General features: G+C 47.3%; 1 gene segment (V, D, J or C); it reads right to left on the reverse strand.

The window, feature by feature from the left end:
* Nucleotides 1-24,705: 24,705 nt before the first annotated feature.
* LOC123347730 lies at nt 24,706-25,430 on the reverse strand. The segment is given in 2 exon segments: nt 24,706-25,028; nt 25,385-25,430. Coding segments are annotated over 2 exon segments (369 nt in total).
* Nucleotides 25,431-27,589: the final 2,159 nt, after the last annotated feature.

A 27,589-nucleotide genomic window follows, 5' to 3' on the forward strand; every position in this document is an offset into this window, starting at 1 on the left:
ATCAGTAAAAGGAGCAAAAATCGCATTTTCGCTGGTGTTGGAGAGGAGAGTTCTCAGGGCGAATGTCTGGTAACCGCACGGACACAGGGGGCTGGGGATTGTGTTCCCGGGTGCAGCCTGGACAGATTTAACAGGAAACTGTCACCGTAATTTACATATTCCCCCTTTATGGGCGGTACAAACATCGGAATGATTGTAACGAAGGGCTGAGAGGGGAATTTGTGTGTTTGTGTGTCTGCGCAGCGCCTAACAAAGCGCCTGGGGTCTTGCATAGACTTGTCCCGCAGAGAGGGGTTAGGAGTTACCGAGTTCTAGGGCTTGACTCGCACTTCATTAGAACATGTGGCGCATACTGCTAACCCCACTGACTGCAGCCTATGGGACTCCCCGGGCTTTTTCACTGCTGTCCCCGACTGGGTCAGAGCCCCCTGCGCGCGGGCCCCTGGGGGGAAATGAAGAAAGGGAGAGTGCACGTTACATTCATAATATTAGAGAAATAACGCGTAATGGGTGGAAGGAGCGAACCCGAACCCAACTCACAGGAGAGCGCGGCCAGTGCAAGGAGCAGCTGCACCAGGGGCAACGCAGCCATGGGGCGGTTCGGGAGCGACGAACAGATGGGTCCGAACCGGAGTCCCCGAGACACATCCGGGACTTTGTGAGCGGGCAAAGTCTGAGGGTTGTGGTTTTTTTAAATCGGACGAGCGAGGTCTCCGCTTTCCATACCGCTGGCAGGAGGGCCTGCCACAGGGTAAATACGGGATCCACCTGTGAGAGAGCTCAAGAGAGCCGTTGCCCTGGGGCGAAGGGGGAGCGTGTGTTACGGTATAGAGGGGAGGGGGGAGGTGTTGGCACTTCGTGTCTCTGTGAGGTGGCAGTGGCACTGGGGCAGCAGGGGTTAGGTATAGAGGGGAGGGGGAGCAGGCGCCGGTGTTGGGGTCTCTAAGGGCTGAGCTGACGTGGGTGGCAGTGGGGTTCGGCACAGCTGAGAGTGGAGCAGGCCGGGCTGTGGGAATTTCTCTAGGATGAGATGCGTTGTGAGGGTGGGTACAGAACGGAGGGGAACAGGCTCTGCTGTTGGATCGCTATGGGTGTGGGTGCAGTGGGGTAGATTTAGGGGGGATGGGTGCCACTCATGCTGCGGGAGTCTTTATGGCTGAGAATGAAAACAGTTTATATGGCAGAGAACTGACATAATATTGTAACCCAGAGTCCCTCACTGCAGCTACTAGCTCACAGTCCGAGTGGGCTTGGAGGCCAGGTCTCTCCCCCTACAAACACTCCAGAGCATCCTTCTCTGCACGCTGCGTTAGGACACGAGTCCGTGTGTTTGTGCCTCTATGTGTGGGGGGGGGGGGAGTGAGAGAGCGCGCAGTTAGATCAGTGGTTTGCTGAGACCAGCGCCTGTTATGCTGACATATTATCCCAGTTTTCTTGTGGCATTTCATCTGTTGTCTCGTTTTCCACTTAGTTAATAAAGTCTTTGGGAGGCAGAGATCCAATATTAACTGGAATCTTAACTGCTTTGTAACATTTTAAAACTCCCAGGCTCCAGCCTTTAATTCTTTCCAGAAGAACAGACACTATTGTGAAGGGGTTATTATCTATTTCTAAATGTAGAGATGGCGCCTCTTCTTAGAAAAACTCGTTTTTTCACAGGAACCTAAGACATTTAGGCATCCAGAACCCATTGGATAAATAGCACCCATGTGTTTATTAGCGTTTTTAACTGTTTGAATAAAAGGTCCAGATCATCAGCTGGCATAAATAAGGGTATCTGCTGTAGTGAGTCTAGTGGGTCTGTGATAATTTATTCCAGCTGCGGTGCTGCTCTCACCATGTATGTATGTATGTCTTAAGATCACAATAACCAAAACTGTGTGAAATCAGAGGAAAGTTTTCTCATTGGATCAGCCCCGCCACCCATTTCTGTTCTCTGAGGTGACAGCCCCTGTCCAATGTTTCGGAGATAGAAATGATCAGGAGAAAATCGAATGTTCCCCGTCTACCAGGGGAGAGTGGCTCTTATAACAGGAATCCCAGCTGACAGGGGCGGCTCTAGGCACCAGCAAAACAAGCTGGTGCCTAGGGCGGCAAAATGTAGGGGGCGTCCTCTGCCGCCGGGGAGAGCGGGAGGCTGGGCCGGCGGACCTGCCGCAGTCATGCCTGCGGGAGCTCCACCGGAGCCCCGGGACGAGTGGACCTGCCGCAGGCATGACTGCGGAGGGGGCGCTCGTCCCGCGGCTCGGCTGGACCTCCCGCAGGCATGACTGCGGCAGGTCAACAGGAGCCGCGGGACCACGGCACCCGCCGCAGTCATGCCTGCGGCAGGCCCGCTCGTCCCGGGCTCCGGTCGACCTGCCGCAGGCATGCCTGCGGGAGGTCCAGCGGAGCCGCGGGAAGAGGGGACCCGCCGCAGGACCGGGGAAGGGCGGCGCAGCGCACAGCGCTGCTTGGGGCAGCGTGATTTCTAGAGCCGCCCCTGCCAGCTGAGCAGGGGTTCTGGGGGACTCCGATGGTCTCTGCACTGCAGACCCCAGTGCGGCTATGTGCAACAAGGGGTGACATTGCCAGGGAACTACAGCAGTAACCGCCCCCCTCTGTTCGTTTTCAACGCTGAGATCCGCTTTCCTGCCTATTTCACAGGCTGTAAGATTCGTTTAACTGCTGCCCCCACGCGGCGGACGGGAGAAGGGGCAATCCGCAGCCTCGGTTTTTGTGTTAACAACAATAGGTCTCATTCCACTGTGCCTCTAGCGCAGTAATACCGGGCGGTGTCCTCGAGTTTCTTGGCTACACTCACAAGTTGCAGCGCTGGTGGAGGCTTTCCAGCGCTGCAATTACACCCCGTCCACACTTGCAGGGCACAACCAGCGCTGCAACTCCCTGGTTGCAGCGCTGGCTGAAAACCCATCCCGGTTGGGGTATAAGGAGTGCAGCGCTGGTGATCCAGCGATGCTCAGCAGGTGTGGACACTCACCAGCGCTTTAATTGTCCTCCAGGGAATAAGGAGTTATCCCACAATTCCTGTTCAGCCACTCTGCTCATCAGTTTGCACTCTACTGCTCTTGCCTCAGGTGACCCGCCCTTTAAATGCCCCGGGAATTTTAAAAATCTCCTTCCTGTTTGCTGCAGCCAGGTGTGGAGTGCAATCAGTTAATCTTTCCAGGTGACCATGCCTCCGCGCGGCAAACGAGCCCCAGCATGGAGCAATGGCGAGCTGATGGACCTCATCAGTGTTTGGGGGGAGGAATCTGTGCAGTCCCAGCTGTGCTCCAGCCGTAGGAATTACGATATCTTTGAGCAGGTATCAAGGTCCATGCTGGATAGGGGCCATGATCGGGACGCAGTACAATGCAGGGTGAAAGTTAAAGAGCTGTGGAGTGCCTATTACAAAGCACGCGAGGGGAATCGCCGATTCGGAGCTGCCCCCACGACCTGCCGTTTTTACAGGGAGATGGACGCGATACTTGGGGGTGACTCCACTGCCAATCCCAGGACAACGATGGACACTTCTGAGCAGGCTGGGGGACAGGAGGAGGAGGAGGAGGCGGAGGCGGATGCGGAGGCGGCGGGGGGGGGGAGGAAAACGCGAGTGAAGCTACTGGGATGGGGGAAGATACCCCAGAGTGGGCATGCAGCCAGGAGCTCTTCTCAAGCCAGGAGGAAAGTACCCAATCGCAGCAGCCAGCAGTTGCAGAAGGACAAGCAGAGGAGCGGGTTACCGGTAAGCGGCTTTTATTTTCTGGGTGGAAATGTTTCTGGAGAGGAAGGGGGTTTAGGGCTGCATGCATGCCAGCCTAGATGTGGAATAGCCCATTGATGTGGTCTATCACGTCGCGGTAATCGGCTGCAGTGATCTCAGCAAAAGTTTCAGCCAGAGCGTGGGCAATATGCCTGCGCAGGTTTATAGGGAGAGCCACTGTGTTCCTTGTCCCAGTCACGCTGACGCGTCCGCGCCACTGTGCCGCGAGGGGTGGGGGACCATTTCTGAACACAGGGAAGCTGCATAGGGTCCAGGGCGGAATCCACATTGCTGTAAAAGAGCCTCCTGCTGTTCCCTAGTGACTCGCAGCAGGGAGATATCTTCCAGGATTAACTCCTGTGAAAAATGTTGGGAGACTCTTTAGTGAAGAGATAGGGAGATAGTGAAGATCACCCCTGCAGCTGCATCTTCACTCAACCCCTCTATCACTCCAGATTACCCGAAGCAAGCACCCCTTTATCACTCAAGCCCCACTTCTCCCTCTATAAGCACCCCTCACTCACCATTTCATGGCTTCTGTTGTGTTATGTGTGTGGTAAAAGAATGCTAAACTGAGGACTAAGAACTCCCTCAGTGTAGCAATTAATGTCTGGAGATAGTGAATACAATGCTGCCCTGTTAAATGTATACATTTCTGGCTTTCTGCAGTGACCTTGACTGCTGGACTGAGCAGATGTACCACAGCACAGAGGCTGCACAATTTGAGGAAAAATCCCCGAAAGAGCAAGGAGGACATGTTGAAAACTGTTCTTCATCACTCTGCTAGAGAGAGTAAAGAATTGAAGGAGTGGAGAGAGAAGGAAAGCAGGATCCGCAAGAGAAATGCAGTGGCCAAGAGGAAAAGCACAGAGCGGCTGCTAAGCATCCTATCACGCCAAGCGGACTCTATAGAGTCACTCGTTGCCATGCAAGCAGAGCACTACCATGCTACTCCACCCACCCCCGTCCCAAAGCTTTTTGCCTTGTGCCCCAATGTCAGCTCAAACCACCTTTCCCCAGCATCCAGGTTCTTACCACCACCAGCTGCCTCCAACACCTGTACGTTCACCAACCAGCCCTGATACCTACCACCCTTACCCTCTGCACTCAACCCCCATCACCATGCAGTATATGCACCCTGAAGTGCAGGATTCATTAAACAGCACTCCAGACAGGACATATGCAAACTTGTGACTGTACAGTTCACCAACCCACACCCCTGCCCTCTTGTGTTCATGAAATGTTGTGTGTCTGTCTGTCTGTCAAGGAAGTTATTTTCTTTTCAATAAAACAATTCTTGGCTTTGAAAACAGTCTTTATTATAGCAGATAGTGAAAGATACCTTAGCCCAGTAAAGAAAGAGGCACTGCAAATCATTTTAGGGATAATAGAATAACAGTGTAAACAGTGCAATTCACTCCCATGCAAGGCAGCAAACATTACTGTTGGCTTTCAGCCTCAAATTCTTCCCTCAAGGCATCCCTAATCCTTGAAGCCCTGTGCTGGGCCTCTCTATTAGCCCTGCTCTCTGGCTGTGCATATTCAGCCTCCAGGACTTGAACCTCGGTGGTCCATGCCTGACTGAATGTTTCACCCTTCCCTTCACAAATATTATGGAGGGTACAGCAAGCGCATATAACCGCGGAGATGCTGCTTTCCCCCAAGTCTAGCTTCCCATACAAGGAACGCCAGCGTGCCTTTAAACGGCCAAAAGCACACTCCACAGTCATTCGGCACCGGCTCAGCCTGTAGTTGAACCGGTCCTTGCTCCTGTCAAGCTTCCCTGTATAGGGTTTCATGAGCCAAGGCAGTAATGGGTAAGCGGGGTCTCCAAGGATCACAATGGGCATTTCGACATCCCCTACTGTGATCTTCCTGTCTGGGAAAAAAGTCCCTGCCTGCATCTTCCTGAAAAGGCCACTGTTCCGAAAGATGCGTGCATCATGCACCTTTCCAGGCCAGCCTGTGTAAATGTCAATGAAACGCCCGCGGTGATCCACAAGCGCCTGGAGAACCATAGAGAAATACCCCTTACGGTTAACGTACTCTGATTCCAGGTGGGGGGGGGGCCAGAATAGGAATATGCGTCCCATCTATCGCCCCTCCACAGTTAGGGGAACCCATTTGTGCAAAGCCATCCACAATGTCCTGCACGCTCCCCAGAGTCACGGTCTTTCTTAGCAGGATGCGATTAATTGCCTTGCAAACTTGCATCAAAACGATTCCAATGGTCGACTTTCCCACTCCAAACTGGTTCCCGACCGACCGGTAGCTGTCTGGAGTTGCCAGCTTCCAGATTGCAATAGCCACCCGCTTTTCCACCGTCAGGGCAGCTCTCAATCTTGTGTCCTTGCGCCGCAGAGTGGGGGCGAGCTCAGCACACAGTCCCATGAAAGTGGCTTTTCTCATACGAAAGTTCTGCAGCCACTGCTCGTCATCCCAGACTTCCATGACGATGTGATCCCACCAGTCAGTGCTTGTTTCCCGAGCCCAAAAGCGGCGTTCAACGGTGCTGAGCATTTCTGTGAATGCCACAAGCACTTTAGTGTCACACGCAGCAGGAGAATCGATATCGATATCATTGTCAGACTCCTCACTGTCACTTTGGAGCTGAAGGAATAGCTCGACTGCCAAACGTGTTGTGCTGGCGACACTCATCAGCACAGTCCTCAGCAGCTCGGGCTCCATTTGCCACAGAAATCGCGATTCACACACAGAGAGTAAAACAGAAAGACACTCACAATGGCGCCAAACATTGCCGGAAAGACTGAATGCTGGGATGTGAAGCGATGCACCACGGGGCGTTGGCACAGGAAGCGGAATGACCCGCACACTTCCTTCCCCTTCCCACAATACTCAGCGCCAAAACGGGACGAGGTGCTCTGTGGGATAGCTGCCCACAATGCACCTCTCAATACAGCGCTGGAAAGTGCTGCAAGTGTGGCCACACTGCAGCGCTGGTAGCTGTCAGTGTGGCCACACTCCAGCGCTGGCCCTACACAGCTGCATGACCAGCGCTGTAACTCCCAGCGCTGCAACTTGTAAGTGTAGCCAAGCCCTCATCAGGCCGGTCATTTGCAGATACAGCAAGTTGTTGGAATTGTCCCTGGAGATGGTGAATTGCCCTTTCACTTCATCTGAGTAAAAACTTTTGCTTCCGTCAGTGTAAATGAGCGAGACCCACTCCAGCCCTTTCCCGGGAGCCTGCCGGACCCAGTCCATATTGTAGCTGCTGAAGGTGAACCCGGAGGCTTTGCAGGAGAGGCAGAGAGAGTCTCCGGGCTTTTTCACATCCCCTCCGGACTCCACCAGCTGCACCTGGGACCGGGCACCTGCAAATAAAGATACACTTAGAAATCGCAAGAAGAGCTTTAACAAATCTTCTGCCTCCGAAATGTGTTTACAAGGAGAAAATACCTTCCAAAGCTGCTACAAGGAAACCTAAATGGAGCCAAAATCTCATTCTCCCTGGCCTTGGAGGGGAAAGTTCTTAGGGAGGTTGGCTGGTAACTGGACGGAACCAGGGGGCTGCGGGTTGTGTTTCTGGGTACAGCCTGGGGAGAGAGAGAGAGAGACAGACAGACAGACACAGACAGACAGATTTAAACAGGAAACTGAGACCCATATTTGCATATCCGGCTCCTTTATAAGAAGCACAAACTCCTTCCGTGAGTGAGCTCAATTTCTGAGTCTGGGGGTTCAAGAGAAGGATCAAAACCAGCCATTAAAGAAATAAGGGCTTGGAAGAGGTTTGACTCCCCGGAGGATTTGGTAGGCTCTCAGCTTTGGTATTGCCCCAGCTGAGTTCGAAAGGCTTGGCTGCAGGACCGGATTCACCATTAACCACACCACGCGGTGGCATGGCCCCCAACGACCGGGGTCCCCCAAAAGGAGGCAGCGCACCAGGGCTCAGGCAGGCAGGCTGCCTGTGTACTGTGGCCGGGGGCCCCACACAGGTCCCCGAAGTCCCTGCGAATTACTGGCGGGGTTAAGGTGGCTCCGCACACTGATCCCACCCCCGGCAGCGCAGGGAGACCCACTGCTCCCTTCCCCCAAAAGGGGCAAGCAGAGATGTGCCAGTAGGCACGCAGCAGGGCTAAGGCGGTGCCCTGCCTACACTGCCTCCCTCCCTCCATGCCATGCTGCTCTCCGAAGTGGCAGGCATGTCCCTGCAGCCCCTGGTGGTGGGTGGTGGTGTCTTCACACCTTGCCCCTGCCCCGAATGCTGACTCCACCACAGCTCCCATTGTCTGGGAACTGAGGCCAATGGGAGCGGTGCCTGATAGCAGCAGTGCATGGAGATCTCCTGGCCCACTGCCAACGATCCACTGACAGAGGAATGTGCCACCTAAGGTAAGTGCCACCCCCCTGACCCCGTCCCACACCTCAAGCCCCTGCCCCAGCACAGAGCCCACATCCTGCACCCAAACTCCCTCCCAGATCCCTACCCCCACACTCACCCCTGCACCCCAAGCCCCTGCCCCAATCAAGGTACATCACTTTATTTTCATTTACTTCCTATTACTTATAATATAGGAGGAGGATGAAGGAAAAAAATGAAACACGGGGGAGGTTAGAGAGAATGTTCTTTTTCTTGCCTGAGTCTCCAGTGGGGGCTCTGAAAACATAGCTGCATACGGGGCCCCACTAACTAAATGCAGCACTGGACGGTCTCCCTGCATTTTGGACACTGCCACCCCCTCAGGCACTTTGCTCTGGTATTAAGCTGGGAGGAGAACTGTGGTGCCACCAAACTGGATTTGTGCTCTGAGCCACTGGAGAATCTGTGCAGCAGGAACAGGGGTTGCTTCCTTGGCAGCTTCTGGTACCAGTCCAGGGCGTAGCTGGTGCAGGAGGTGCTGTATTGACACCTGATCTCCACCTGCTGCCCTTCCAGGGCTGTCAGGGAAGCTGGGATCTGGGTCAGCGAGTTCCCCACCACCAAACCTAGCAGGGGGAGACTTTGTCCCATAGACAGGCCCCAGCCCCTCCGCCCAGAGCTCACATGAGAACAGTGGCAGCGCACAGAGACACAGGCCTAGTCTACACTACAAGTTTATCTCGAATTTAGCAACGTTAAACCAAATTAACCCTGCACCTGTCCACACCACAAAGCCCTTTACTTCGATATAAAGGGCTCTTAATATCGATATCTGTACTCCTGCCCGATGAGGGGAGTAGTGCTGAAATCAGTATTGCCATCTCGGATTAGGGTTAGTGTGGCCACAATTCGATGGTATTGGTCTCTGGGAGCTATCCCACAGTGCACCATTGTGACTTGTCTGCAGGGCTGCCCAGAGGATCCAGGGGGCCTGGGGTCTTCTGCGGCGGGGGGCCCCACTTCGGTGGTAATTTGGCGGTAGGGAGTCCTTCCATTCCAGAGCAGAAGGACCCCACGCTGCCAAAGACCTGGAGGGGAAGAAGCTCCGGGGGCCCTGGCCCAGACAGAGTTTTCCAGGGCTCCTGGAGGGAGTGAAGGATCCCACTCAAGGGGCCCCAAAAAAACTCTCATGGGGGGCCTTGCGGGGCCTGGGGCAAATGACCCCACTTGTCCCCCCCTCCCCCTCCGGGCAGCCCTGCTGCTCTGGACAGCAATCTGAACTCGGATGCACTGGCCAGGTAGACAGGAAAAGCCCCGCAAACTTTTGACTTTCATTTCCTGTTTGCCCAGCATGGAGAGCTGATCAGCACAAGTGACCAAGCAGAGCTCATCAGCACAGGTAACCATGCAGTCTGAGAGGTACTGGAGGTACTGGGTCTGATCGCTGTATGGAGAGAGGATTCTGTGCTAGCAGAACTACATTCCAAAAGATGAAATGCCAAAACATTTGAAAAAATCTCAAAGGGCATGATGGAGAGAGGCCACACCATGAACTCAGTACAGTGCCGTGTGAAAGTTAAGGAGCTCAGACAAGCCTACCAGAAAACCAAAGAAGCAAACGGAAGGTCTGGGGCAGAGCCACAGACATGCCACTTCTACACTGAGCTGCATGCAATTCTAGGGGGGGTCCGCCACCACTGCCCCACCCCTGACCATGGATTCCGAGGAGGAGGTAATCTCAGCCATGGCTGAGGATTCTGTGGACGGGGAATATGAGGAGGAGGACGATGAGTTTGCACAGAGCTCACAGCACTCTGTTCTCCCCAACAGCCAGGATCTTTTTCTTAGCCTGAATGAAGTACCCTCCCAACCCTACCAAGGCAGTATCTCAGACCATGAAGCCATGGAAGGGACATCTGGTGAGTGTACCTTTGTAAATATAAAACATGGTTTAAAAGCAAGTGTTTTTAATGATTAATTTGCCCTGAGGACTTGGGATGCATTCAGTACTGCTACTGGAAAAGTCTGTTAAGTTGTCTGTGGATGGAGCAGAAATCCTCCAGGGACATCTCCATGAAGCTCTCCTGGAGGTACTCCAAAAGTCTTTGCAGAAGGTTTATGGGCAGGGCAGCCTTATTCCGTCCTCCATGGTAGGATGCTTGACCACGCCATGCTAGTAGCAAGTAATCTGGTATCATTGCATGACAAAGCCTGGCAGCGGATGGTCCCGGTGTTTGCTGGCATTCAAGCAACATCCGTTCTTTATCTCGCTATGTTAGCCTCAGGAAAGTGATATTGTTCATGGTAACCTGGTTGAAATATGGAATTTAATTAAGGGGACAGGGGTGGCCGTTCCTACTTGCTTGTTTGCCTGTGGCTGAAAAGAAATCCTTCCCTGCAGTTAGCCAAACCGGGGGGTGGGGGGAATTGGTGCTGAGCTTTTTGGTTTGGCTAGCAGGGATCTTCCCTGATACCAGCCACGCAGTTGGGGGAGGGATAAAGCTATCATCCCAGAGAATTGGATTGGGCGGGGTTAGTTTGGTTTATGCTGCTGCACATTAACAGGAAAACCACAGCACTCAACGGGCTTTGCTTGGTATGTGGGAAAGGAGGGCGCTGGTTTTATGAAGGCTGCAGAAGCTGAAAGACAATGGCTTACCATGGCCGCATGCAAGCCGAATTCTGCTACCCGGACCTGCGGCTGTGATCTGTAACACCAAAGCCACAGGCACTCAATATTAAGATGCAAAATGCAACCTTGTACTGAAATCACATGTGCTATGTAATGTGAATACTGTTGCTCACCATGAAAGAGTGTAAGCATTTGTTCTATAACATGTATCTTTTAAAATACTTCTCTCCCTTTTTTCCCTCCCTCCAGCAGCTGCAAATTTTTCAAGCCTCCCTCCTCCATCCCAAAGGCTATCTCAGATAAGGTGGCTGAAAAAAAGGATGTGAGACAAAATGTTCTCTGAAATCATGGAATCGACCTGTGGATGCTCAAATCTGCGTCACAGAGTTCCCAGCCACGGGACCTGGCAGGAGAGCAATGGAGGCACAGTAAGACCTGTGAGTTGGAAAACCACATTCTTATTGCCAGTAAAGTGAAACCACTTACTGATGAGAAAGAGGCAGGCGGCGATCCACATCTCGTCTCTACTGCTGTCACACACAGGCCTGATCTACACTCTGAGTTTATCTCAAATTTAGCAGCGTGAAATCAAATTAACCCTGCACCCATCCACACAATGAAGCCCTTTATTTTGATATAAACGTCTCTTAAAATTGATTTCTGTACTCCTCCCCGACTAGGGGAGTAGCACGGAAATCCAACACTGCCATTTCACATTAGGGTTAGTGCGGCCTCCGGGATCTATCCCACAGTGCACCATTGTGACCACTCTGGACAGAAATCTGAACTCAGATGCACTGGCCAGATAGGCAGGAAAAGCCCCGTGAACTTTTAAATTTTATTTCCTGTTTGCTCAGCGTGGAGCGCTGATCAGCAGAGGTGACCATGCAGTCCCAGAATCAAAAAAGAGCTCCAGCATGGACTGTACGAGAGATACTGAATCTGATCTCTGTATGGGGAGATAAATCTGTTCTATCAGAACTCCGTTCCAAAAGACGAAATGCGAAAACATTTGAAAAAATCTCCAAGGCCATGGTGGACAGAGGCCACAACAGGGACTCAACACAGTGCTGCGTGAAACTTAGGGAGCTGAGACAAGCGTACCAGAAACCCAAATAATCAAATGGATGCTCACAGAGGGAGGGGTGACTGACAACTTCAACTATCCCACAGTTCCTGCACTCTTCAAAAACCATTTGATTTTTTGGCTGAGCTCCCAAAGCCTGAAGGGTCAAAAACATTGCTGCGGGTGGTTCAGTTTTATGTCGTCAGCCCACTCCCGACGCCTTTTTTCAATAGCACTGTATGTCTACTGGATGCTGCTGGCAGACGCGGTGCTGCAGCGCTACACAGCAGCATCCCCTTGCCTTGCCTTGCCTTGCAGATGGCAGACAGTACAGTATGACTGATATCCGTCATTGTCATCCCAAGGGTGCTCCTGGCTGGCCTCGGTGAGGTTGGCCAGGGGCACATGGGCAAAAATGGGAATGACTCCAGGTCATTCTCTTTTTTAAGTTTTGTCTAATGGAGATTCAGTCCTGCCTGGAATATCATGCCAGTTGGAGGCTTCTGCCTCAGGCTGCTCTCCCAGTTAGTAGCACTGCGTGGTCATGCCTACCAGGGATCACAATCAGATACTTAGACCTCTACATTTGCTTCAAATAAAAAAATTAAGCTGCCATTTAGAACTGTCCCCCAATATACATATCCTGGGACATTTTGTATTTTACCAGTGTCAACCAAAGGCCCACATACAAATGGAGATTCAGTCCAGCCTGTGCGTCTATCCTAGTGCTTGTCACAGATTCCCATTTTCAGCTATAGGCTGAGCAAGTGCAGAATGGTGGTTCACTCTACTTTGCTGTAAGCCAACCACCCCCCTTCCCCCCTTTGATCTCTGCTTGCAGAGGCAATAAAGTCAGTGCTGTTTCTTGTTCATGCATTCGTTATTACTTCATCACACAAATGGGGGGATAACTGCCATGGTAGCCCAGGAGGAGTGGGGGAGGAGGGAAGCAAGTGGTGGGGTTGCTGCACGGGCACCCCCTAGAATGGCATGCAGCTCATCATTTATGCGGGATGTCTGGGGCTCTGATCCCAAGTGGCTGTTTGCCTCTCTGGTTCTTTAGTAGGCTTGCCTGATATTCTAGGCAGGACTGACTCTCCATTAGACAAAACTGAAAGAAGAGAATGACCTGGGGAGTCATTCCCATTTTGTCCAGGCGCCCCCGACTGACCTCGCCGAGGCCAGCCAGGAGCACCCATGACAGCAGCAGACGTCACAGAGTGACTGGTAACCGTTGTCAAAGTTAGAATGAAGACTCACAGTTTGTCAGACCACTCTGTTTTATTAGCACAGCGCTCTGCCAATAACACCCAGACAATGTGAGTGGCCATGCAAGACCCAAACAGTCTTATTTATACAGATAAAAGAGCGGGAATTAAACAAAGGGACAAAGAGAACAAAACAGTAAAATTAATCTGGGGCACAGCATGCATATCCTACTTCCTTACTAACTTTTATCGATTTAAGGCTAATGCTTCACCAATTGCCCTTAAATGGTGCAATTGTTCTATGTTAATGTCTGTATTCCTGACACCTGGACTGCAGCATTCTAGCAATTTTGCTTAAAGGTACAGACAGCATTTCTTTAATCCTATCTATTTTATTATATAATTTATTTTACTTTCACACCTTCATTGTCAACTTGCAAAGCAGCAGATGGTACAGTAGGGCTGGTAACCGTCTTTGCTACCTTGCAAAGGCAAGGGGATGCTGCTGTGTAGCGCTGCAGCACCACGTATGTCAACAGCATCCAGTAGACATACGGTGACAGTGAAAACAGGCTGAATGGGCTCAATGGCTGCCGTGCTATGGCATCTGCCCGGGCAATCCAGGGAAGAGGGCGCAAACTCTCCATGGAGGGTGTCCACCTTGGACAGCTCGTATCGTCTAGCTGGTCTCCGAAAATGGATTATGGGTGAATAGCAGCACCTTATGGCCATTTCTTTGAGTTACAAAATGAGGCTTAAATTCCGTCTCTGCGCAGGACAAGCACAATCTATCTATCTATCTATCCCCATCCACCCCCGTCTATACTATACTATACTATACTATACTATACTATACTATACTATACTATACTATACTACAAACCCGCAGATCTCAAATTGCTTTTAATTAATTATTCTCCGTTGAAACATCCCAACCTAGACTTGGTATAAACAGAACTAAATTCTATAGTAATACTGTCTGATAGATGCACTTCTTCCTGTTCTGTCCGATGGCTTCCCTGACAGGTTCAGACGCACACAGAGAAACACGTGCACACAGAGAGAGAGAGAGAGAGAGAGAGACCCTAGCCACTTGTGCCCCAGAGCTGGCCATAGTCCGTGGTTTGCAAGCGGTGCCCCCCTCCCCCGCCGCCCTGTCAGTTTTGGCTCTGCTCCCCAGCACAGCTGTGGCACCGTGGGGACTGGAAGCGCAGTAATACACCGCCCTGTCTCGCAACTCTGCGCTCAGGATCCTGAGGGTGAACCTGTTGTCGGATCTATCAACTTTCCCTACGAAGCGGCCCTGGAAGCCTTCTCCATAGTGGTCCCCTTCTCGGTAAATCCAGGTCAGGGGGCCCCGCTGCCCCTTTCTGTACCAATACATCCAGTAGCTGCTCATCCTCCCTCCCGTCACACGGCACTGGAAGGTCACTTCTTCGCCCTCCCGGACTGCCAAGGCCTGGGCACCTTGTTCCAGCACCACCTCACTCCCGGCTGCTGGCGAGACAATAAAACGTGTTAAGAAGGCCAAGAGATTAACTGCCCGCCAAGGGTCAATAAGGGAGAAGGATAAAGGTCAGCAGAGATGGCTGATCAGTGAAATGACAGGATCTGGCAAGGCAAGAATTATTCTGTGTAATTGTAAATCTGGAGAGAATTTAACAGCTTCACAACCAGTTAAAGATGACGAAAACAAGAAAAGAAAAACAAAACCCTGAAAACCAGACTTAATACAGAAAACACACAAAACCTCAAACACAAATACCTGGAAACCATGCTAAACACAGAACACACACACACACAACTTAAACAGAAAAACCTGAAAGCCAACATTAAAGACACACACACATAAAGAGGAAAAGAAAAAACACAAAGACAGGAACACCCTAAGTCCAAAATTAACACTGAAAACACACACAAATATAGTAACATAGGAACACAAAAACACGAATATGAAAACCTGAAAAACAAAATAAAAAGTGAAAAATATACAAACTGAGAAAGTCAAACACAGAAAACAAGAACACAAACACCAGGAAAGCTGCATTAACACAGAAAACATAAGAAACTCAGACACAGTAAATTCATACACAAAAACCCGAAAACCAAAAGAAAAAAAGAACAGAAGAAACCCAAGCACAGAAAGCAAATGCAGAATTGGGGTCTGTGCTATTGTGTTGTATTTACTTCGGCATAAGTTGCTGAGAAGCAGCAGAAGGCAGCAGCCTCTTATCATCTCTGCAAGAAAACAACAAGAGTTTCTCAGTCATCCCCCGTGTAACACAAAAGTTCCTGTCACGTGCCCCTTCCTCTGCAGACGCTGGCAGAGGAAGGAGATTGGCAGCACTTCGATTTCTGGGTAAGCCTGGCGTCAAAAGTAACAAGACGGAGCTCTCCAGCCTTTGTCGTCTTTAGCACTCGGGGTAACACACCGCGGCTCAGCTCAAACCCCTCCAATCGGACATGGAGCAGCCAGACATCAAACAGCGACTATCCTTCCAAACACCAGATGACGCTTTAACATCCTTAGGAGTGATGAGAAAAAGAAATGCCGCACAACTGTTCACACAGACCTGGGCTCTGCAAAAGGCACTCAGCAAAGCATTTCGGCTGCAATTTTCAAATAAATCTAAATGAATTAGGTACCTACATTGCACTGAAGTTCAGCCTAAAGTTTATGCTATTGTTGTTGTTGTTTTAATCGGCTGGATTTTTTTTAATATATATATCCTATGGTACATTTTTAAAGAGGTAAGAGTCTTTCTTTCTTTCTTTCTTTCTTTCTTTTCTGTGTTTTTGTGAACACAGGAGGGGCTTCTTTCTATTTCCTTGTTTATGTTGACGTTTAGACTTTTGTGCATATGTGTGTATTTATTCTGTTTGTGTTTATCTTTTGTATTCTGTGGCTGCGGTCTTGTGGTTTGTGCTGTATGTTGTTGCTGTGTCTGTTTTTGGATTTTTTGCTTGTTTGAGTGTTTGAGTTTTTTGCATTAAATTTTCTGGTTTTGGGGCGGCTTTTTGCTTTTCTCTATCGCTGTCTATGTTTTCTGTGTTTCTTCCCTTTTTTATTCATTCTTTGGTTTTGTTCTTTGCTTTTCATTTTACATTCTCAATGACTAATGTTTCCCTCTTGCTCTAAAACACTCTCTAGTCTTTACATTTATTTCTAAAGTGCCCAGTGTTTTATAGGCTCAAAGAGTGTGTTTCAGGACAAAAATACCTTTGCTCTAACCCACTTTGAAGGTGGGTTGAGATAAAAAGGAACAAGGCATTCTTATTCTGGAATAAGAGTGTCAACAGGTGGATATTTCAAGGAATTTCTATTGCACTTTAAATTCGTACCCTACCGTGATCCACATTAATTTTCAAGTGTAGACAAGCCCCAGTTTGCCACTCCTTGTGAGTGCTGTGTCTTTGTGCTTTGTTGGGCGGAGGGATTTTGTAAAGGAAGGTCTATCCTTTTTCTCATTGTGTCTCTATAGCACAGTAATAGGTGGCGGAGTCAGACAGCTGAACCGATGATATATCCAAAGGGAAAACCCTGCTGGTTTTATTCATTTTGGCATTGAAACGGTTCCTGAACCTCTCTTCCAAATCTTCATGCCTGGAGCCCTCATGAAGGATGAACTGTGGCGATCCTCCGGATTCCTGCCTGTACCAGAGCAGCGTTGGGAAGCCAGAATTATAGCTACAGTCCAGGGTAACAAATTCCCCTTCCCTCACCTTTCTTTCTCCCACGGGTTGGATGACTGTCTGACCTTGGGTGAGCCCTTTAAACACATCAAAGTAACACCGGAGTTATTACAAAACCACTAGGACACACAGATTTCATCTCAGTCTTTTAAGCAAAGATCAGCCAAGAACAGAAATAGAAGCTGGAATTAAACACTATTGTGCTCATAAGCTCACCAGACCAGTTCAGGATTAGGATAAATCCCAAGCGAAGCGCAGGCATGTTGAGACCTCAAGGGTGTTTGTCGCTGCTGTGAGACAGGTCCCTTTGGTGTGAGCTTCATGACCTGCTCTCTCATCTCACCGGAAATAGGTGCTTTTATTTTTTAGGCGCATGCCTTGTTCAGCTTAAGGTGACTCATCCGGGCCTGATCCAAAGTCCTTTGAAGTCAACAGGCTCTTCCCATCCACTTTAAGAGTTATTGGATCAGGACCGTTATAGAAATATATTGCACCATGAATGTGGACAAGAATAAAGCTTATGAAAACTGTACTACATTGCACTATACCCAGGGACAACAAAAAGGAAATGCCCCATATCTTTTCTCAAGAAGGGAAGAGTAAGAGTTAAGATAGATAGATAGATAGATAGATAGATAGATAGAGCATCTGTTATCAGGTACCATCCACCATGGAATCCAAATCTCTTTTCCAGTCCATATTCCATCCAATGATTTAAATATACTAATAGTCATTAAAGGACATTGTAGTCTACTCTAGTCTAGTCTCATTTCTTGTATTGTATTGTATTGTATTGTTCCCATGTCCTTTATTGTACTTTCATTTCCTGTATTCTAATACATTCTGAATTGTTATTTATCAGAGGGGTAGCCGTGTTAGTCTGGATCTGTAAAAGCAACAAAGAATCCTGTGGCACCTTATAGACTAACAGACGTTTTGCAGCATGAGCTTTCGTGGGTGAATACCCACTTCTTCAGATGCAAGTCTGAAGTATTCACCCACGAAAGCTCATGCTGCAAAACGTCTGTTAGTCTATAAGGTGCCACAGGATTCTTTGTTGCTGAATTGTTATTATAAATATTAACTAAAAATGAATTTCCCAATAAAAGACACACAAAGTTCTTCTTGACAATTCTTGTGAAATCCATTTTTCAGTACTGCTAAACGAAGACATCTTTTAATCAAAACATACAATTTTAAAAAGAATAATAATTTAATAAAATTCACATTCTTCTAAGTTATAGCCACTTATTTTTAAATACTGTTTTAATCAATTTTTGGGAGGTGGGGCTTTTTAATGAAGACAACTTCTTTTGATTCATACATGCAAAAATACAGTTAAAATAAACAGTTATTTCATAACATTTATATTATATGCGGAAATATTTAAAATATTGGTTTTATTTGCAAAAAACAATTAATTTTCCCAATATTTTAATAAAAAGAGAATATAGTTAAACAATTAATATCCATAGGAACCTAGGAATAGGACTGGAAGGGACCTCCATCCTGGGTCATAGAGCTTTTCAGGTGACCTCTTTTTACAAATTGATTCATAAATTTATCAAGCTCCATCTTAAAACTAGTTAGGTTGTTCAAGCCCACTCCTCCTATCACCTGTTCTGTAACCTCACAGTCACTCCTCTAATGATTAGACATCTTCTAATTTCCAGCCTAAATTTATTCACGGCCAGTTTATAAGCAGTTGTCCTGGCTTCTACAAACATTGTCCAGTAGCTTAAATAGTTCTTCTCTCTCTCTCTCGTGTTTATCTTACTGGTGCATTTATAAAGAGCAGTCAGATCCTCATAAGAACATATGAACGGCCAGACTGGGTCGGACCAAAGGTCCTTCTAACCCAGTATCCTGTCTTCCGACAGTGGCCAGTGCCAGGTGCCCCAGAGGGAATGAACAGAGAAGGTCATCACCAAGTGATCCATCCCCTGTCGCCCATTTCCAGCTTCTGGCAAACAGAGGCCAGGGATACCATCCCGGGCATCCTCTGTCAGCCTTTGTTTTGCTAGGCTAAATAATCAATCGCCTCTTCTAAAATCAGCTCTCAGTTTCCCGGAACATCTGAGTAGCTCTCCTCTGCACCCCTTCCACTTTGAATTAATCTTTCTTGAACATGGGTGACCAGAACTTGACAAGGAATTATTTTAATTAACCACTTGATTTTATCATTATTAACGTAGATGAACTTTCCATACATGGGTTAACAAATCTCATTCATAACCTGCATGTCCTGTCTTGAAAGGACTCATTTGCGTTTGGTCAGTGTCTTGTCGTTATCTGTGGTTCTGTTTTGTTTGCACTGTTGTGGTAGCTGTGCTGGTCCCGGGTAAGAAAGAGAAAAGGTGGGAGAGGTAATATCTTTTATTGGCCGAACTCCTTCTCCATAGAGCTCTGTGAAAGCTGAGCCGCCTTGTCTATTTATTTTCTAACTTTTGACCAACCTTCCTGAGGAATCCAGTCCATCTCTAACCCCAGACATTGCTAGGCATGAGAATTCGCTTTCTGCGGGAATTTATGCCCACGGTTCTCTTTAATCACCTGAGCTGCACCACTGAATTCAACAGGAGTCTTTCCATTGTCTTCAATGGTCTTTGGATCCAGCTCTCCTTCCGTGGCAAGTTATTGTTCAGGGTGTTACAGCAGGCGAAGCATTGTGCGCTGCAAGGCACAATAATATACAGCACCATCTCCCGGCTGTAAAGTCCCGATCGTTAAAACGCTGGAGCTGTTGGCACGGTCAACATAGACTCGGAAACGCCCTGAATTTCTCTCGCCACTGTAGCTGTGAGCGATGTAAGTCAGTTCAGTGCTGGCCTTCCGGTAATACCAGTAAATGGAATCGTAATTCCCAGCCGGAATGTCATGGGTGCATTGAATCTTTGCATCAGTCAACTCAGCGCGGCTCTGGTCGGGGGACTGGGTTACTTCAGACAGGCAGATACAACCTCGGGGGAGGGAATGAAAGAGAGTTAAATAAAATACTTAACAACAAACGTGGGCTAGCGATGCACAGCACAAGAGGAACATGAACTGGACTCGGTTAGCTTGCAATGGTGATGGCAGAGGAAGGTGTCTGGTATGGAGGGCACTGAACTGGGGCTCAGGACACTGGATTTAATTTCAAGCCCTGGTACCCATTCTCTGGGTGACTCTCAGCAACTCATCTGGGCTGAGAACATCAGACACCTAAAAGATTTGGACACTCGGTTACCTTTAAGAGTAGCGGAGATTTGGCCTCTAAATACCTTAGGCATCTTTGTAACTCTCAGTTGTATTCTCTCTGGGGTTCGACTGACTCTCAGTACGTATCTATACAAAGCTCAACACAATACAATGGGGTCTGATTTCAGTTGGAGGCAGTGGGTGTTACTATAACAATAATGCATTTAAAATAGACAATAAGCGGCGTTACTCACAGAACAGGGACAAGGAGAGACAGCTGCGCCCATTCATGGCACTCCGCAGGGTATTTTGTTCTGTTCGTAGATCGAAGCTTGCTGCTGTCGCTGGCGGTAGAGAGATAACACCGCCTGTTACGACAGAACTAGATTCCGAGTGCATTCAACCTATCACCACTTCTGCCTTATCTGCAAAGATTGCATGGCAGTTTGGTTGCTGTGGCAGTAAAGGAAATAGGGGATTAAGGAGGGTGTTTTTTCGAACATATCACAAGATGTTGCTCATCAAAGGTCTCTTTAAACTTTCATCCTCAACAGATGGAGAACGGCTTGCTGGCTGAAGGCGTGCGGGTGTTCGGCTTTACTTTTATTATCATTATAGCATTATTACCTTTCTCTATATAGCAGTACCACATAAAGACCTCCTTGTGCAGGGCGCTGCACAGACACACAATAAAAAAACCCCAAAACATTTTCTGGCAGAATTTACTGTCTAAATAGTCTAAGGAAGGACTTCTATCCCCATTTTACAGGTGAGGAATTGAGGCTCAGGGGGACTAAGGGTCAGATTTTAAAGGTCAATACGTTCCGCTGAAATCAATGTGAATTAGGCACCGAAATACATTTTCAAATTTGGCTGCTAGGCGCTATAATAATGCAATCTCTGAGACACACCAATAATAATTATAATTGGTCTCCACGTCCAATTGGTGGGATGCCCCAGCAGTGATACTTGAGGAAGATACGCTTTAGTCAAGCACAAAATATTGGGCTCAATACAGGAGAAACATGATGAAATTCTGTGATCTGTGTTATACAGGGGGTCATGATCTAGTGGTCTTCTGGCCTTTAAATCTATTAACCTACACTTAAGTACCTATTAAACTATAGCATTACCCTCTGATGGTTAGTGGAGTTAGCAAACTTTCCAACTCAGGCAACAAACCAGCAATTCTTGTTTAATCTCACAACTGTTTCCAGAAAAGGGTGAAATCTTATTCTCCTTGGAATAACAAAGGATGGTCTTTCTGGCTAAGGTACAGGCCAGGGAGGGACTTGGGGAACTCAGCTTCAGTTTATAGACCTGCCATAGATTCCCTTCGTGATCCTGAGAGAGTATTTTAGTCCTTCTGTTCTTTGTTTCCCCATCTGTAAAATGGGACTTCCCTATCTCACAGGGATTTTGGGGGGATAAAATATTGTGATGGTCCTGGTAATGGGGGGCAGATAATTACTGTAGGTAAATCGTTTTTTGGTTTCCTAAACCACTTTCTAAAATGTATTTTACAGCCAAAAGGAACCAATAGATCATGTAGGATTCTAGTCTGATCCCCTACATTTCAGAGACCATAAAATGTCATGCTGTTACCCCTCTCTTGAGTAATCTGTGTTTATCTAACCCGTATCCTCCAGAAACTCTTCCAGTCTGGATCAGAAAACCCCAAGAGATAGAGGGTCCATCACTTCCCTAGGGAGTTTATTCCAAGAGTGAATCACCTTCTCTGTTAAAAACTGTGCCTTGCTTGTAATTTGCAATGGGACTTACCCTCCTAAAGCACTGAGATGCTTTTGAAAAGACTTTTGTGCCACAGTGCCCCTACTGTATGTGGGTAACAGCACTTTCCCCTCTCACAGGGTGCTGTCAGGATGCATACGTTAAAGACTGGGAGGCTTGCAGACACTACCTGATTTGAACATTTCAGCCATAAAACATCATATAGTGAGAGCCCTGTTTATTCTGGGTTGCCTCACACTTCTCTTGTCAGACTTGATTATGATGATGATGATTACGGTGCTGGTAGTGATGGCAGCACCAGTAAGTCACAGTGATGAGCCAGGACCCCATAGTGTTGGGTGCTGTACAGACACAGAGAGGAAAGCTGCTCCTAGCCCGGAAGAGCTCCCAATCTGAGCTCCTGGGTGCATTTTTGCACAGAAAGAGTCAGCGTTTACCTGTGTGCAACAGCGCACTAACAGGTGGCAGCATCTTCATTGTTAATACCATAATTTAAATCCCAGGTTGCAAGTACTTCCTGCCCGCCGGGATGTCCAGTCTGTGCACTATTTTACTGGGGGTGTTTTTTTGGTGCCCACTGATTAGATGGTCTATTAGGGTTTGGTGCGAGAATAGTCGGTACCAATGATGAGCAGCTGACATCCTCCTGAGATTGCGGGGGAAAGGACGGAGTTGTGGCTGAGGCTCTGATTTGAGACTCAAGAGAGCTGGTTTCAGTTGCCAGCTCCACCAAAGAACCCCTTTGAGAACTTGGTCAAGGCAGTTAATCTCTCTGCCTAAATTTCCCCCATATGTAAAACAGAGATCCTAATATTTCTCTACCACACCTAGATTGTGAGGACACATATTTGGAAGCACTCATGTTTTTTGTGATGGGGTGATATAAGTAGATAGATACTCAGATAGCTTTACCAGTAATGAAGGTAGAGACTTGCAAAGGATGATTTTAATGAAATGTGGGTGTTTCATTCACAGAGGCTCCTTAAAAAGTCCCAGACAGAATTCTTGCAATATGTTTTAAAAGTCTCTTTTTCCTCCACGGTTAAAATCTAAAATAAACAGAACATGGAAAGATTAAAATCACATGTGTATTATACTTTTTACCAGTAGGTTGCGCTACCTTGTTATTTCCTCCAAATCTGCCTGGACAGCGTTACTTTAGTCACATGCATTATTAAAATGTCATACAAAGCATTGGCAATACGAAATTTCTAACTAATCGCACCAAAACAGAAGGTGCTTTATAGGTTGTGACAGTCTCAGACTTGCAATTAGTCCTTTAAATCTCCCACGCACACTCATAAATAGGTTATCTTCATTTAAATCATTTAACTACACGATTTTAACACACGTTTTTAAAAAACGGTAGTTCTACTACACGTTATTTGAAAAATACAATAGTCTATGAGGAGAAAAAAATTCCCAAGATGTTAACAGAATAACCTCATGTCCATTCTATGATCCAAGGTTGATATATTAGTATTAAGATTTGAATAAAGATTTGGTTTGCAGGGGATAGGAAACACCAGTTTGACACCAGTTATCAAACTGGGGGTCGGGACCCCTCAGAGGGTCGCGAGGTTATTTCATGGGGGGGGGGTCGTGAGCTGTCAGCCTCCACCCCAAACCTCACTTTGCCTTTATAATGGTGTTAAATATGTTTAAAATTGTTTTTAATGTATAAGGGGGGGTCGCACTCGGAGGTTTGCTGTGTGAAAGGGGTCACCAGTACAATAGTTTGAGAACCACTGCCATAAAATATGTATTTCTTGGCAGCGTAACAATTCTCCTAAGGCAGCTGTTTCCAGTCTCAGGGAGCCTAATTTCCGCTGCATCAAGGATGGGAGCGGTTTTTGCCCAGTTTTGCCATGTGGCTCTGTCACTCTGAGCGCTGCGGGACGCAGTAATACACCGCTGTGTCTGCCAGTGCCAGCTCCAGGGCTGTGATCCTCAGAACTGTGGAGCTGTCATCAGCCTGGGACGAAAACCTCTCCTGGGCGAAACCTGCAGCATCACTGGCTCTTTTAGCTGGTCTCTGGAAAGTGCACTGCAGGCCATGGTTACGGTACTGAAGTACCAGAAGAGAGAGAGAGGGCGCCAAATAGGAGCGGAGAGAAGTTATTTTAATTCTGTATTTGGCAGTGTTGGGGCCGCTGCCGGAATACTTTGTCCAGTTCAGGTGTCCAGAACTCAAGAAGGAGGTTGATAAATTGGGGAGTGTTCAGAGAAGAGTTGTGAGAATGATTATAAGATTAGAAAACATGTTTATAGTGATAGACTCAAAAAACTCAAGCTATTTACAAAGAGATGGTGAAGGGCTGACTTGATTGTAGTCTATTACAAACATATATTTAATAATGGGCCCTACAACCTAGCAAGCAAAGATACAACAGGTGCCAATGGTTGGAAGTGGAAGTTACACAAATTCGGACCATAAATAAGGTGCTGATTTTTGTCAGTGAGGGTAATTAACAACTGGAACAATTTACCAAGGGGGTTGTGGTGGATTCTCCATGCCTGGCAATTTTAAAACCCAAACGGGAAGTTTTTCTAAAACAGCTGCTCCAGGAATTGTGTTGGGCCTGTATTACACAGGAGGTCAGACAAGATGATCACACTGGTCCCTTCAGGCCATGGAATCTGGGCATCTACTAATAAGGAGTTTTCTAACATTTCGCCCCAAAGTAGAAGCTTGTTGTCTTCTGGTTTAATTGTGATTTAACTCCTGTAGACTTGGAACTGTAAATATAACCTCACTCTATCTATCAACAAATGTTACAATTTTGCATCACAATTTTAATCACATGTAACAAATTGGTATTTTTACAATTTATTTTTACAAAATGCCCCCAGAATATGCTGCCGGAAGGTGTCTAACAGGTTTCCTGATTTAAGTTCCTGCCTTTTGTACTTTTTAGTGTAAATTGTTCAGTGAGCATTTTACATTGGGGTGGGAGCATGTAAGGAATAACTTGACACTCTCACAATCACCCTGAAATGAGTCCTTTTAACAACGTAACAAGTCTTCTGAGGGACTCTCCTTCCAGCTTCAATAACCTCAGCTGCTGCAAGGAAAGGAGGGTTTTTGTCCTGCTCTGCCCTGTGGCTCTGTCACTGTGCCCGCTGCAGGGCGCAGTAATACACCGCTGTGTCTGCCAGCTCCAGGGATTTGATGGTTAAAACAGTGGAGTTGTCGCCAGTCTGAGAAGAAAACCTCTTCTCGGCGAACTCTGCCGTATCACTGAGTTTGCTGTAGGACTTCGCTCCTCTCCAGAGAATGTACTGCGGGGCTCGGTTCGGATACTGACGGTACCAGTAGAGATAGATGCCACCAGAATAGTCCGTATTGTAAGAGCATGTGAGTGTCACCGCGTCTCCTTCTCCTCCAGACACTGCGGGTTCGCTGGGCTCGACCGAATCGCCCAGCGCAGCCCCTGCAAGAAGAGAACCTCATGTAAGGACACCTTTCCAAGTACACTTGGCCCGTGGGGCTGGCTCTAGGCGCACGGCTGGGGATCAGAACGTATCCCCGCTCCTAACAGATGAAGGTTAGGTGTGGAGGTCAGGTTTGGGCTGAGAGGTTAGTATTAGCGTTAAGGATGAGGACAGTGTTAGGGTTTAGTGTAGAGGTAAAAAGCAGCGCTCACCGCTAGGATTAGGATCGGGGTTCAGTTAGGGGTTAGGGGCAGAGTAAAGATTAGGGCTCGGTAAAGAATTAGCCTCAGGGTTCCATTGTAGTTGGACGCCTAACTTCCTCCAAATACTTGGAAAATCCCAGGGCATCCTTTACCCAGGAGGTTAAATATCCAGATAATCAGAACACCACACGTCTCCATGGTGTATCCACAGCTACCAAGTCTGCGCGCTCAGATGTTGCTGCGAAGAGGGAAATAGGCAACTAAACTTCCCGTCTCTGCAGGTAGCGACAACTAAGTTAAGTTCAAGAGAACCCGGGCTGGACGAAGCGGGAGGGGGTTGGGTGCACGCTGCGTTCAGATTAGTGTGCAGATGGCATTGTGCTGAGTTTGCAGGAAGAAGAATAGGCTTGTGGGTAAGGCTCGTCTCTGGGTGCAGGGAGAGCTGGCTTCAGTTCCCACCTCTCCCTCCGGCTCCCTTGTGACCTTGATCAAGGCAATGACCCAATCTCTTTCCTGGGTTTCCCTACCTATAAAAATAATGTTTCTCTGCCCCAAATGTGGATTGTGAAGATAAATATGTTGAGGCCCTCCGAAATTATTGTGGTGTCCTTTTAAGGAAATGGATACATTTATCAGGAATTAGGTTGGAGCGTTTCAAAAGAAAAGTTTAATAGCATATTTTTTTTAATTCTCAGTCCAATTTCTTGAAATAATTGTTAATGTCTTTCTTCTATGGCCTTTGCTGTGATCATGATTAAAACCTCAAAATATAAAAAACATACAAGTGTTTTAAAGGACAGGGTGTATTTACATTTTTCACCAGAAGGTGACGCTGCTTTATCATTAATTTACCATTACCTGCAAAAGAATGCATTACTATGCACATGTATAATCGTGCATAGTTACAAAGAACTAACAGTTTCATAAAACATCAGCCAGAAATGTAATTTTATCTTAAATTTGAACAGTGATATGTCTCTAGGGGGAGCCCCAAACCGTAGCTATTCCCATCAACACGCACCTACATCTGCGTATTTTAACAGTATATTTTCCCCATATTTTAAGTCATTTTCTGCCACAAATGAGTATTTAATAGTATTATTTATCTATATCTTTTAATTTGCATTGTTTTATCTCTACTGTACCATAATGTAAAGGGAAATCGTGTCTTACTAATCTATTAGAGTTCTTTGAAGGGGTCAACAAACATGTAGACAAGGGGGATCCGGTGGACATAGTGTACTTAGATTTCCAGAAAGCCTTTGACAAGGTCCCTCACCAAAGGCTCTTACGTAAATTAAGCTGTCATGGGATAAAAGGAAAGGTCCTTTCATGGATTGAGAACTGGTTAAAGGACAGGGAACAAAGGGTAGGAATTAATGGTAAATTCTCAGAATGGAGAGGGGTAACTAGTGGTGTTCCCCAAGGGTCAGTCCTAGGACCAATCCTATTCAATTTATTCATAAATGATCTGGAGAAAGGGGTAAACAGTGAGGTGGCAAAGTTTGCAGATGATACTAAACTGCTCAAGATAGTTAAGACAAAAGCAGATTGTGAAGAACTTAAAAAAGATCTCACAAAACTAAGTGATTGGGCAACAAAATGGCAAATGAAATTTAATGTGGATAAATGTAAAGTAATGCACATTGGAAAAAATAACCCCAACTATACATACAACATGATGGGGGCTAATTTAGCTACAACGAGTCAGGAAAAATATCTTGGAGTTATCGTGGATAGTTCTCTGAAGATGTCCACGCAGTGTGCAGAGGCGGTCAAAAAAGCAAACAGGATGTTAGGAATCATTAAAAAGGGGATAGAGAATAAGACTGAGAATATATTATTGCCCTTATATAAATCCATGGTACGCCCACATCTCGAATACTGTGTACAGATGTGGTCTCCTCACCTCAAAAAAGATATTCTAGCACTAGAAAAGGTTCAGAAAAGAGCAACTAAAATGATTAGGGGTTTAGAGAGGGTCCCATATGAGGAAAGATTAAAGAGGCTAGGACTCTTCAGTTTGGAAAAGAGAAGACTAAGGGGGGACATGATAGAGGTATATAAAATCATGAGTGATGTTGAGAAAGTGGATAAGGAAAAGTTATTTACTTATTCCCATAATACAAGAACTAGGGGTCACCAAATGAAATTAATAGGCAGCAGGTTTAAAACAAATAAAAGGAAGTTCTTCTTCACGCAGCGCACAGTCAACTTGTGGAACTCCTTACCTGAGGAGGTTGTGAAGGCTAGGACTATAACAATGTTTAAAAGGGGACTGGATAAATTCATGGTGGCTAAGTCCATAAATGGCTATTAGCCAGGATGGGTAAGAATGGTGTCCCTAGCCTCTGTTC

The sequence above is a fragment of the Mauremys mutica genome, chromosome 13, assembly GCF_020497125.1.
Source record: "Mauremys mutica isolate MM-2020 ecotype Southern chromosome 13, ASM2049712v1, whole genome shotgun sequence".
In the NCBI taxonomy this organism is placed as follows: Eukaryota; Metazoa; Chordata; order Testudines; family Geoemydidae; genus Mauremys; species Mauremys mutica.